The sequence below is a fragment of the Nansenia antarctica genome (assembly GCF_963989245.1).
Source record: "Nansenia antarctica genome assembly, chromosome: 6".
NCBI classification, from domain to species: Eukaryota; Metazoa; Chordata; class Actinopteri; order Argentiniformes; family Microstomatidae; genus Nansenia; species Nansenia antarctica.
This window is the reverse complement of record NC_137676.1, coordinates 28,454,617-28,467,894: the sequence shown is the minus strand read 5'-3', so window position 1 is coordinate 28,467,894 and position 13,278 is coordinate 28,454,617. Positions and strand designations below refer to the sequence as shown.

The 13,278-nt window shown below is 45.5% G+C and overlaps 1 protein-coding gene across 1 annotated transcript in view; it reads left to right on the top strand.

The window, feature by feature from the left end:
- vps13d (vacuolar protein sorting 13 homolog D) overlaps positions 1–12,873 on the top strand; it is a gene marked incomplete at its 5' end in the record, with an annotated part of 203,052 nt that extends 190,179 nt beyond the window's left edge. The window contains 3 exons of the mRNA XM_080534330.1: positions 7,278–7,409; positions 9,902–10,142; positions 11,052–12,873. Of these exons, the coding sequence (XP_080390456.1) occupies positions 7,278–7,409; positions 9,902–10,142; positions 11,052–11,183 (505 nt within the window). The 3' untranslated portion in view covers positions 11,184–12,873. The remainder of the gene's footprint in view (positions 1–7,277; positions 7,410–9,901; positions 10,143–11,051) is intronic.
- Between the last annotated feature and the right edge of the window lie 405 nt (positions 12,874–13,278).

Genomic DNA, 13,278 nt, shown 5'->3' with positions numbered 1-13,278 from the left:
GGTATTTAAAGATGGCGGTTAGCGAAGAAATCTATGAACATGGGATGACGATTTCCATTGACCAATCAACGGTGTGCAGCGTCACACGTCACACGCAGCCTGGCAAAAAGGTTCCGGGTCTCAAAAAGGTTCCTGCCCTCGAAGGGTAGCTAAAGAAGCGACCCGACCCGACCTGACCCGACCCAGGCCGACAAATGGAAAAGCGCCAAAGAAGCAGGCCAGCCTAGTGGAAAAGCCCCATAAGACATCATTTTCACGTGCGTCATGTGGAAACAATAGGCGAGACTCCGAATCTCTTATCTGCATTAAGGGCCAACGGGGGAGGAGCCAGTGTTGCCAACTTGGCGACTTTGTCGCTATATCTGGCGACTTTCCAGATACCCTTGGCTACTTAATTAGTCAAAAGCAACCAGCGACAAACTAGCTACTTTTTCTGGTCATTTGGGGAATTACTGTAAAGCATCTAACATATCCTGGATTCCGCGATTCACGTTACAACCAAGCTCACGAGAGACGAGTAGACCTACAGTCTCCCCGGAGAGAGCCTGGTGACGTGAGGTCAGCCTACAGCGAGGTTAGCCTACAGAGAGGTTAGCCTACAGCGAGGTTAGCCTACAGAGAGGTTAGTCTACAGAGAGGTTAGTCTACAGAGAGGTTAGCCTACAGAGAGGTTAGTCTACAGAGAGGTTAGTCTACAGAGAGGTTAGCCTACAGAGAGGTTAGCCTACAGCGAGGTTAGCCTACAGAGAGGTTAGCCTACAGAGAGGTTAGCCTACAGCGAGGTTAGCCTACAGAGAGGTTAGTCTACAGAGAGGTTAGTCTACAGAGAGGTTAGCCTACAGTGAGGTTAGCCTACAGAGAGGTTAGCCTACAGAGAGGTTAGTCTACAGAGAGGTTAGCCTACAGTGAGGTTAGCCTACAGTGAGGTTAGCCTACAGAGAGGTTAGTCTACAGAGAGGTTAGCCTACAGTGAGGTTAGCCTACAGAGAGGTTAGTCTACAGCAGGGGTGCCCAATACGTCGATCGCGATCGACCGGTCGATCGCAAAGGTAGTATGGGTAGATCGCATGGCATTGAACAAAACGGGGGGGGAAAAAGAAAAAAAAACGGGAAAAAAAAAGAAAAAGAAAAAAAAAGTTCGCCTATCATCCATCCTCACTATGGCTTTTGCCACTTGATTGACGTACAGGTAAGCCAGTCTGAGATCTGATCTTTTCACCTACACCTAACACACGGTTCACCACGCATGCGCAGTAGGGATGCACCGAAATGAAAATTCTTGGCCGAAGCCGAATTTAAGGAAACACTTGGCCGAATACCGAATACCGAATGTGTATCGGCAGTTTTTAATTTTATCATTGCATAAACTAAATACATTTAGCTTTTTATTCATGCTTCTCAAAGAAAGAAATTGAGATTGAAAAAAAATAACTTTTATTGAACATTCCAGCAGACATCAGTCTATACCAACAAAGCACAATAAATAAAATAAAGATGGCTGCGAAAAAGATGAGTATCTAAGAACTCTCCCACACTCTCACTGTAAACACTCATAATGGGTGTAAAAGGTGTCCTTTGTTTATTTATATATCTATATATTTATATCACTGAATATCTTCAACAAATTGCACTTTGTGTTCACACTGTAGAGAAAAAATGCAGTGCTACAAAAATAATAATGAACGAATCTAACTCAATGAAATGTCCGTGTTCAGTTTATGAGAGATCCAGATCGGATCAGTATAGGTATTATCTTCGCCACTAGATGGCGCTGGAACTTCATCAAAACACGCCCACTATTCGGTGGTAAACATTCGGTGTTTTCACACATTCGGCCGAATACCGAATGTGCTTTATTTTGCGATATTCGGCCGAATACATTCGGTGGCCGAATGTTCGGTGCATCCCTAATGCGCAGTCAACAGCACCAACTACAAAATACCGGCGAGACTAATTACCTAGTTAGCCTTCCAATTTCTACTATTTACTATATAATACTAAATAAAGGCTATACAAATGAGTGGGGAAGCTGGACCAAGTAAGAAACCAATAACGTATAACTTCCATCCAGAATGGGAGGAGGACTTTTTTACACGATGTGATAAAGGAAATGCGTCTGTCTGATCTGCAAACCTACGATGGCTATTTCGAAGAAGAGAAATGTGGCAAAAGAGCGAAAACGTACGGCTGCAACGATAGCTTCTTATCACGTCAGTCACGTTCTTGTTAAACACAAGAAGTCATTCAAAGACGGCGAAATTGTGAAAAAAGTGTGTGTGAATGTGTGTGAGCGAGAATAGCAAAGAGGGAGGGTTTGTGATGGTCTTCTCCTGTGGCTGTGTGACAGAGAGAGGGGAAGTGTATTGTGAGTTTACTATGCAGGCTGGGAACTGTGTGTGTGTGTGTGTGTGTGTGTGTGTGTGTGTGTGTGTGTGTGTGTGTGTGTGAATGTGTGTGAATGTGTGTGAGCGAGAATAGCAAAGAGGGAGGGTTTGTGATGGTCTTCTCCTGTGGCTGTGTGACAGAGAGAGGGGAAGTGTATTGTGAGTTTACTATGCAGGCTGGGAACTGTGTGTGTGTGTGTGTGTGTGTGTGTGTGTGTGTGTGTGTTTGTAGTACGTGCATGTACGTTTGCGATGTTGAAACTAGACTGGTAGATCTTGGCAGACTGGCTACTTGAAAAGTAGATCTTGGTTCCAAAAAGTGTGAGCACCCCTGGTCTACAGAGAGGTTAGCCTACAGTGAGGTTAGCCTACAGAGAGGTTAGCCTACAGTGAGGTTAGCCTACAGAGAGGTTAGCCTACAGAGAGATTAGCCTACAGAGAGGATTGCCGTCTCCTCCTCTCTCCCTCAACAAACGCCGCAGACAGACCCCAATGTGACGCTCTGAGCAAGAGCTGCCTGCAAATGTATTGCGCATGAGCAACTAACGTCCAATCACAACAATGATTTTGTACAGTTCAGTATAATATTTGTAGATATGTTTTTGTTTAAATAATATTCACTCTGTCTTTTAGTTTCACACTCAAAAATCCCTCAAACGGTTCACTCTGTCTCAGTCAGTCAATCGCACCATCTCAGTCAGCTTAGCGAGCTATCATAGCTCAGCTCATTTACAAGTTTGTAAATACGTAAATAGTTAGTTTGTAAACCTGCTCAGCCTTTTAAAAGGCTAATTCATTTAGCCTGATTTTTAATTCATATTAGTTGATTACATTCATCTAGCTACTTCTAGCTACTTTTGGGAGAGCCAACAGCTACTTCCATTAGGGATGGACGGTTTCCAATTATTGAAACCGAAAAACCGTCAAAGACTAAAACCGGGGTTTTCCGGTTAACCGAAAATGTAAAAAAATAAAATAAATAAAATTTAAAAAAAGAGCGCCAATTTTTAATAATTGAGCCCTACTGCTACAATACACTCATGTCGAACACCATTAAAACACCGTAAGCACAGTCGCAACACATTTAGGCTACTTAGTTTCACAAATATAAGTGGAAAGGCAGACTTTTGTAAGCTACACCATACATGAAAACACATGAACACTTAACACACCAGCTCCGCTGATCCAGGGTGCACGCCTGCACGGAAGATCATCTCTTGGAACAGCGTCTTCATTGAATGAACTGCTTTCTCATTATCTTGGTTCTTAGACAAAGTTTCAGCTGCTGCTCAATGTATTTAAATATTTGAATACTGCTCAATAATCACTGAAATATTAGACTTAGAATTATGCAGTGAACATACTTAAAGCTTTTCATAAAAACCACATGCCGCGAGACTGACTCGTCCTGAACTGTCGTAAGTCAATCAACAAAGAATGCCCCATCAAAATAAAAGTGCCCATGGTAGAGCTGTCAAAATAGAGCTTTCAAAATAAATGTACTAATACAGATAGAGATAAATACAGAACTACCTTTGCGTCACTAAGTGACCGCGTATCTTCTGAGACATGCGTTCTGTCATCACTTTCAGTAGCGCCTTCACACACAGTGGCGCTGTGCACAAACACTCTTGATCCGTATAGCTCTTGTTTTATTATATTGTGGTTTAGTAAATACTGCACTTGGAGTTACATTCAATGCATGATTTGTGCTATAGAACATAAATAAAGTTTGATTGATTGATTGATATCAAATCAAATCACATTTTATTTCTATAGCGCATTTCTCACAAAAGTGACCCAATGCGCTTTACAGAGAGCAGCGAAAATGATCTTATTAAATGTAAGCGAGTAATTGTAAAAAAAACTTTCCTATCTACCAATAACTGAAGGCAACTATCTTTCCCATAGAGTGATTCGTTACCCTTAAATATAATCCCAATTAGATATTAATCCTCAGTTATTCTTCACAACTGACCAAACCTCTCACTCATTGCGCGGCAGATTCAGACTGTATCATTGTTATTTTCACACACGACAAACATGTGACATGTTCCAGTTTTATTCTTTGAACAACATAGAATATACAATAGAATAGAAAACGTTCGCGCTCGTTCACGCTAGCCATTGTTTTTTTTCTCCTCACTCTCTGCTCTGAAGAGAAGCTGTCACGTGACCCGTCTTTTTAGACATGTCATTTATTTGACAAGTTATAACAAAGTTATAGTGTTTACAAAATCACTTTTATAGCATCTTCAACCACACACTCTTGTACACACTCTAGGCATGTATTATATAGCAATCTATGATATTTTGATAAAATGTAAAAAAATAAAAAAATAAATAAATAAACGGTTTCAGACGGTTTTGATAAAAAAACGTTTCTATTTTTATAAACCCCGGTTTTCGGTATAACCGAAAAACCGTCCATCCCTAACTTCCATTACAGAGGAGTTGTCTACTAACACAGGTAGGAGCTAGGGCCGGGTTTGGGAGCAGTGCTGCTTGTTTGTGCCTGGCCACTGACAGACAGACAGACAGCAGACTGGCTGGCCTCCAGGCGTCCAGGCCCCCTGAGCCTGACCCACAGGTGAACCCTCCTGGCCAGCCGTGGAGCCGGCCTGTCTCCCTCCCCGGGCCGCTCACAAGCCTCCAAGGCTTTTAGCATGCTGGAGTTAACTTGAGTTAGCATGCTGGAGTTAACCTATACCAGCGGTCCAACTTGGAACCAGCTTCCCCTGATGGGATTCACATCTGCATTAGGACCGTTTTGTCACTTTTTTGCACTTTGCCTGTGGCTCTCGATGGCGCCTGCCACCCCCCTCCCCCCCCCCCAACCCTCCCTGTCTCCTGTCTCTTGCATGGCCAGCCAGTCTAGCCCTCTCAGTCCGTTAGTCACCCTGGCTCCCTCTGGCTGCCCACACATCCACCTTATCCACTCCTCCAGCTGCAGACAGCCTGGAATCCTCAGGACAGAGACCCCCCCCCCCCCCCCCCGCTGCACCAGGGAGCAGCAGCACATCAGAGCCCTGCACATCAGAGCCCTTCACAGTGCTGTCTTTGTCAGCCCTCCCGGACCCCATAGGGTCCTAATCACAAGACTGCAGGCCGGGGTTCAGATGGAAGCCAGATGTGGGAATTCCACCCGGGCCCAACTGATGCTAGCGGACAGGCGAAAGAGCAGAGAGAGGTTGAAAGAGAGAGAGGAGAGGAGGGGGAGAGAGAGAGAGGAGAGAGGTTGAAGGAGAGAGAGAAGAGGAGGAGGAGAGAGAGGGGAGGAGGAGAGAGAGGTTGAAGGAGAGAGAGGAGGGAGGAGAGAGGAGAGGAGCAGGAGAGAGGTTGAAGGAGAGAGAGGAGGGAAGAGAGAGGTTGAAGGAGAGAGAATGGGAGGAGAGAGGTTGAAGGAGAGAGAGGAGGAGGAGAGAGGTTGAAGGAGAGAGGGGAGGAGGAGAGAGAGGTTGAAGGAGAGAGAGGTTGAAGGAGAGAGAGGGGAGGAGAGAGAGGGGAGGAGGAGAGAGAGGTTGAAGGAGAGAGAGGAGGGAGGAGAGAGAGGTTGAAGGAGAGAGAGGTTGAAGGAGAGAGAGGTTGAAGGAGAGAGGGGAGGAGGAGAGAGAGGTTGAAGGAGAGAGGGGAGGAGGACAGGTTAAAGGAGAGAGAGGGGAGGAGGAGAGAGAGGTGGAAGGAGAGAGCAGGGAGGATGAGGAGAGAGAGGGGAGGAGAGAGAGGGGAGGAGAAGAGAGGTTGAAGGAGAGAGGGGAGGAGGAGAGAGAGGTGGAAGGAGAGAGAGGGGAGGAGGAGAGAGAGGTGGAAGGAGAGAGAGGGGAGGAGGAGAGAGAGGTGGAAGGAGAGAGAGGTTGAAGGAGAGAGCAGGGAGGATGAGGAGAGAGAGGGGAGGAGAAGAGAGGTTGAAGGAGAGAGCAGGGAGGATGAGGAGAGAGAGGGGAGGAGAAGAGAGAGGTTGAAGGAGAGAGAGGAGGAGGAGAGAGGTTGAAGGAGAGAGCAGGGAGGATGAGGAGAGAGAGGGGAGGAGGAGAGAGAGGTTGAAGGAGAGAGAGGAGGGAGGAGAGAGGGGAGGAGAAGAGAGGTTGAAGGAGAGAGAGGAGGGAGGATGAGGAGAGAGAGGGGAGGAGGAGAGAGGGGAGGAGGAGAGAGAGGAGGGAGGATGAGGAGAGAGAGAGGAGGAGGAGAGAGGGGAGGAGGAGAGAGAGGAGACCTTTCTTAAGGTTTGGCACCTCCTGGGCTAACAGGTTTTTGGACGCTTAAAACATATTCACTCGGCTGCATAGTATGATAATGTAATAGAATGATTGATATTAGCATGCAATAGTGGTTAATAATCCAAATACAGTCCTCATTTATATTCAGAGGTGAAGGACAAGTCCCAGAACAACAACAACAACAACAACTTGTAGGCTACATTTGAAGTTCCATGCAGAAACAGACACTGAGGGAGTATTTCTTCTGCCTCCACACTCGCGACTGTTTCTGGTCTAATTTGTAATATTTCCCCCATTTTTTTATAAAAATGTTTTTCTTGTTTTTGAGAGCTGACTTTTTGCAGTGCACCTCTTAGGCACTACTTTGGCAGTTACCATAAACCACCTGGTTGACACCCTGTTCACCTGCTACCGCTGCTGTGTCTGGATGTGCTGTGTATTGATGTGTTGATATGGTCTGTGTTGATTTGATGTGGGTAGTGGTGTTCTAGTGGATAGTGAGTTGGACTGGTGATTGGAAGGTTGTGAGTTCAAATCCCGCCTGAAACACCACCACTAGTGTGCCCTTGAGTAAGGCACTTAGCCCTCAGTTACTCCAGGGGGAATGTCCCTGTAATTCGTAATTGTTAAGTCTGCTAAATGGCCAATAGTAAATGTTGCTGTGCTGTGTTGGCAGGCTGAGCGTGCAGCGTGTGAGGAAGCCTCGCTGCTGTAAGGGACCCCAGGGCCTGCTGCCTCGCTTCTCCTCCACGCAGGCAGACGGACAGGAGCAGCTCTTCCACCTCACAGACAACATCCACTCAGAGTTGTGAGTCTGGCCTCTTTTACTCCACTTCACTTCACTGTTGTACTGTTGTGTTGTATTGTTGTACTTCAGTCCTACGGTACATTCCGGAATCTTAGTTGTTAATCGTTGCTCAAATTGGGTGTGTTTGCTGCTCATTATTTAGACTTAAGAGAAATAGTTCATTACAAAAATGTCAAAATGCAATTTGTTTCCTTACCTTGTTAGCAGTCTATAGAAAAGGATAGAGTGCAATCCACTCTATGGGTTTAGCGACGTAGCCACAGCCAACATCCACGTACAGTATATTAGCATTTCCTCCAAAAAAACAAAACAAAACGATGGAAGTCAGTATCATTAGCTTTTAGCTAATTTAGTGCTGAGGGTGAATAAGGTTGCCCAAATTGTCAACATTCTAGAGCAACTTTATTCACCCAAAATGCCGAAATTATGATGCTTCATTTTGGAGCCAATCAAAGTATTGTTGCTAGGTCGTGTGAATGCCACATAAAACACTCTAGGTGGTGAGTGTTCAAACACTCTAGGTGGTGAGTGTTCAGGAGGTCTTGGGCAGTTAATAATAATAATAATAATAATAATAATAATAACTTTTATTTGTATAGCACTTTTCTTGCAAACGTTGCAGCTCAAAGTGCTCCAATCATTATAATCATCATTTAATTATTTTGTCATTTAAAGGCAATATTAAAAAGATGGGTTTTTAGTCTTGACTTGAACATATTTGCTGAGGTTACATCCCTAATGTAAACTGGCAGTGCATTCCACAATCTGGGTGCATAAAATGAGAATGCAGCCTCACCAAATCTCTTATTTTGTACATGTGGTACACAGAGAAAACCAGCGTCAGAAGACCTGAGAGCTCTATTGGGCTGATATGCTAGCAAAAGACATGAGAGCGCTATTGGGCTGATATGCTAGCAAAAGACCTGAGAGCGCTATTGGGCTGATATGCTAGCAGTTAGTGAGTTAAGAGACCTTGCGATGATTTGGACATGACATTACAAACATGCAAATTTATTTTCCATGATTTAGCTAACAGGAGTTGTCCATAGAAATCACATACAGCCAGGACTTGTCCACTGGTGTGGATTAAGCGCAGGTCTCTCTCTCTCCCCCCCTCCCTCCCCCCTCTCTCTCTCCCCCCCTCTCTCTCTCTTCCTCTCTCTGCCTCTCTCTGCCTCTCTCTCTCTCTCTCTCTCTCTCAGCCTCTCTCTCTCTCTCCCCCTCCCTCTCTCTCTCTCTCCCTCTCTCTCTCCCTCCCTCTCTCTCACCCTCACCCTTCACTCCCCCCTGCTGAGCATTGAATCATCTCCCAGGCTAATAGCTCCAGGCAGCCTCCCCTGTCACTCTCCCCTTTCACTCTCCCCTGTCACTCTCCCCTGTCACTCTCCCCTTTCACTCTCCCTTTCACTCTCCCCTTTCACTCTCCCTGTCACTCTCCCCTGTCACTCTCCCCTTTCACTCTCCCTTTCACTCTCCCCTGTCACTCTCCCCTTTCACTCTCCCCTGTCACTCTCCCCTTTCACTCTCCCCTGTCACTCTCCCCTTTCACTCTCCCCTTTCACTCTCCCCTTTCACTCTCCTTGTTTACTCTCCCCTGTCACTCTCCCCTGTCACTCTCCCCTGTCACTCTCCCTGTCACTCTCCCCTTTCACTCTCCCTGTCACTCTCCCTGTCACTCTCCCTGGCCTCTGGGCCTCAAGGTGAACTAGCCAACTGCACTCAGCCTTCCACCTGGCCTGGATTCACACACTGTGTGTGTGTGTGTGTGTGTGTGTGTGTGTGTGTGTGTGTGTGTGTGTGTGTGTGTCGCTCGAGTTGTTTCTGAGATTCAGGTCTTTTTACAAGTCATAAAGTACCGTATTTTCCGGACTATAAGTCGCATCACTCAAAAAATGCGCCATGAAGAGGGAAAAAACATATATAAGTCGCACTGGACTATAAGTCGCATTTATTTTGAAATTGATTTCACAAAATCCAAGACCAAGAACAGACATTTACTCTGGAAAGGCAAGTTTATTCAACTACACAATAGCACACAGAACAACAGGCTGAATAGAAGTCAGGTATGTTAACGTAACACATGAACAGTTATTCAGCAACACAATAGCATAAAGAACATACCTCGGAAGCTGAATAGGCTAAATGAACATAACAAGCCAGCGAGTCCAACAAGCAAGTTACCAGTAAGCAAGTTCACCAAGCTACCGTTTGCTTAGCTTCAACATGCTAATGTTTCATTTCTTCAGTCGTATAGGAGCAGCATATAGTTGTCACAAGCCCAGAGCGGCCCAGAGCGCCCTCTGTCGGCTGTAGACGGTAATGTTTACTCCTTGGTTCATGTCTGTCAGTATGAAATTCTATATATATTGATATATAAGTCGCACCTGACTAAGTCGCAGGACCAGACAAACTATGAAAAAGTGTGACTTATAGTCCGGAAAATACGGTAATGTATCTTTTTCTCTTCTTCGTCTCTCTCTCTCCCTCCTCAGCTTCATTGCCGTGGAGCCCATAGACACCTACTGTGTGCTGATCTCCTCCAAGGCAGTGTACTTCCTGAAGCCCGGGGAGCTGGTGGACCGCGAGGCCATCTTCCTGGAGGTCAAGTACGACGACCTGTACCACTGCCTGGTCTCTAAGGACCATGGGAAGGTGTACGTGCAGCTCACCAAGAAGGCCCAGAGCACCGGCAGCGGTGTGGCCATGCCAGGCCCCTCCCACCAGAAGCCCATGGTAACACTCTGACAGAGAGAGGGGGGGGGGGGGGGGAGAGAGAGAGAGAGGGGGGAGAGAGAGGGAGAGAGGGGGGGAGGCGGGGAGGAGAGAGAGAGAGAGGGGGGGAGAGAGGGAGGGGGAGAGAGGGAGGGGGGAAGAGAGAGAGAGGGAGAGCCTAACTTGAATTAGGCTATGAATGGTTTTGGAACCCTCTATGTAGGTACCGTATAAAGAGCTTATGAGGGTTTCATTAAGCCTTAGAAGTTGTAGACGAACGCTTTATTAGCAACACTGTACTAATACTGAGTAGGGCCTCCCTTTGCTCTCGAAACAGCCTCAATGTCTTTGTTGTATTGATTCCACAAGATGTCACGAAACATTCCTTTGAGTTTCTGGTCCTTGATGACATGATTGCATCACGCAATCCCTACAGATTTCTCAGGTTGCACTTTCAAGAAGAATAATTGAATTCAGATCACTGAACGTATTTGTCATGTTCACGAAACCGGTTTGAGACGACTTTTGCTTTGTGACATGGTGCATTATCATGCTGGAAGCAGCCATTAGAGGTTGAGTGCGTTGTGGCCATGAAGGGATGCACACGGTCAGCAACAACACTCAAATAGGCTGTGGCATTCAAGCGATGATTGATTGGTATTAACAGGCCCAAAGTGTGCCAAGAAAACATCCAATACACCACCTGAATGACTGACAAGGTGTACAGGTGTTCCTAATAAAGTGTCTGGTGAGTGTAGTTCTCCCTGCATGACAACTCCTACGTAGAGTCGATGAACGCCTAGTGCTCGTATATTTAGAAGGACATGCTTCAAAAAAAATGAAAAAAAGAAATATGATTCGCTTACTGAAATATGACCCATTTGCATAGGTTGCCACGAAGTGTAATCACTGTCATTTCCCCCCCCACAGGTCCACGTGAAGAGTGAGAATCTCGCCGTCAAAATCTCTCAAGAAGTCAACTACGCCAAGAGCCTCTACTACGAACAGCAGCTCATGCTGCCTCCCAATGAGAATGAAGATTACTTGTTGTTGGACTCTTAACGACGTCCTCATAAAGGCTCGCCCCTCGCTGTTGTTACCCTCCACCCAAAGTGCGATTGCCCTTCATTTTCTGTGAAGATAAACAGTCAGACAGCGTGGTACGAAGACGCCCCTGATCACTAGCAACATCTGTTCCCCCTAAGGAGGTGTCACGCTTTATCCCTGTCCTCGACGGCCAGTCTGCAAGTTGTTAACCTCACTTAAGACTAACTAAACCGAGTGCAAAGTGAGAGGCCGTGTTGAACCGACACATCATAAATGTAGTGTAGGTGTTTTGGGTTGGAGTGATGCAGCTTTGTGTGAAGAAACGCCTCCTTTGGCCACTTGGTTGTGGAACTCGACAGTCGAAACTTTCAAGGGACACCCCCCCAGGAAGCACAGGGTTTAAACAACGAAAATATGCAAACAAGTGTTTTATTGCACTCTGTATATTTCGAACATAATAAGATGACAGTTTATTTTATTTTACGAAAAATGTTTATAAGACTACTGTAGTGTACATCAATAGATGTGTACATCCAGGTAGTGTTTGTATATGCTTGTGAATAGACACTTATGTATATACATATAGCTACATACCAATATAACACTTTCCAGTTATGTACATATTGATGGTGGGTGGAAAAACAATATAATTACAGAGGTTGATATGAAGTGAAATGCTGTACAAAACTGCCTTTAAAACTGTCTTTATTTTGTGTAAAAAAAAGTCTATTTTTTTCTGGTTGGAGTTGCTGAACTAATTGCACTGACACTAGGGCGGGACACACTAGGAGCCTCCCACCCGTTCACTACACAGGAAGCTGTCAGTCAAGTCTCTATACAGGAAGTAGCAGCTGTCACTCAAGTCTCTACACAGGAAGTAGCAGCTGTCACTCAAGTCTCTCACCTTCTACAAGCATGGGCCAGTCTGGTTTCACCTTTTTATTTAATCACTTTTTTACCAGTCACCCTTTTTAACCCATTTTCTCCTCAGAGCTAGGGTGGTTGGGATGCATTCCTCGAACCAGCTCGCGGTGGAAAAAATATGTATGCTATGTTCAGTTGCATTTATTTATTTCAAATCCCGGAGGTGCGTTTGATTTAGAGAGGTTTGCAATTGTGTAGCCTTGCCTCCTCCAGGCTTTGATCTCCGAGCGACCCAGACTGGTAAAACTCCTCTCATCTCAGTGATTCAAAGAGAAAAGAGAAAGAAATCGAAACGAATCATGGTTGTCATGGAAGTAGGAAAGGTCCCAGATGGAAACAGCGTTGTAAAATTGATGGGTATTCATATTTGGATTCGATCAGCTAAATCTAACGTTTCCTTTAGTTTTATAACTTTCCTTTGCCATGGTTATCAACGGCCGTTACCAAGGTTACTGTAGAGAACAAAAACAATGCTGAAGACGAGGAATTTACAGAAAGACGGGGAACGTAGGTGGAGGATTGGAAGGAGGATTGGATGAAGATAATCCTTGTTGGCGCAGAAGTAATCAAACGGAAGGGAGAGGTTTTTACCAGATTACCACTTTTGCGACTATTACATTGGTTTCATCCAGTCTGGCAAGCTGAAGCAAGCGCAAATATTTGAAAACAGATCATTTTGTTCTGCTTCCTTGATCAGTTGGCGCCTTCCTCCTAAGCTTGTGACAGGCGAAGGACTTGAGCTTTGACCAGAGGGAGAGGTGAATAAAGCACCACAACTGCAGTACCTAATATGCGTGTGTGTGTGTTTTTTTTTTTTTTTTTTTAAAGGAAAAGTATGATTTCTTTATACTGTGCATATTTTCAGGGTCATTCCATGTCAAACCAGACAAAGCGGATTTTGACACCCACCATCTCAGATCGTTCTGAAATTATTTCTATTGTTAGAAACAGATATGATAAGTATTCTTCCAACATTATTTTGTGGAAATATAGTTTAATCTCTGAGAAATAAATATAATTGGTTGTACCCAAATTGGAGGCTGGGGTGGAGGTGGAGGCTGGGGGGGTGGTGGAGGTGGAGGCTGGGGGGGGGGGGAGGTGGAGGCTGGGGTGAAGGTGGAGGGTGGTGGAGGTGGGGGGGTGGTGGAGGTGGAGGCTGGGTGAAGGTGGAGGCTGGGGGGGTGGT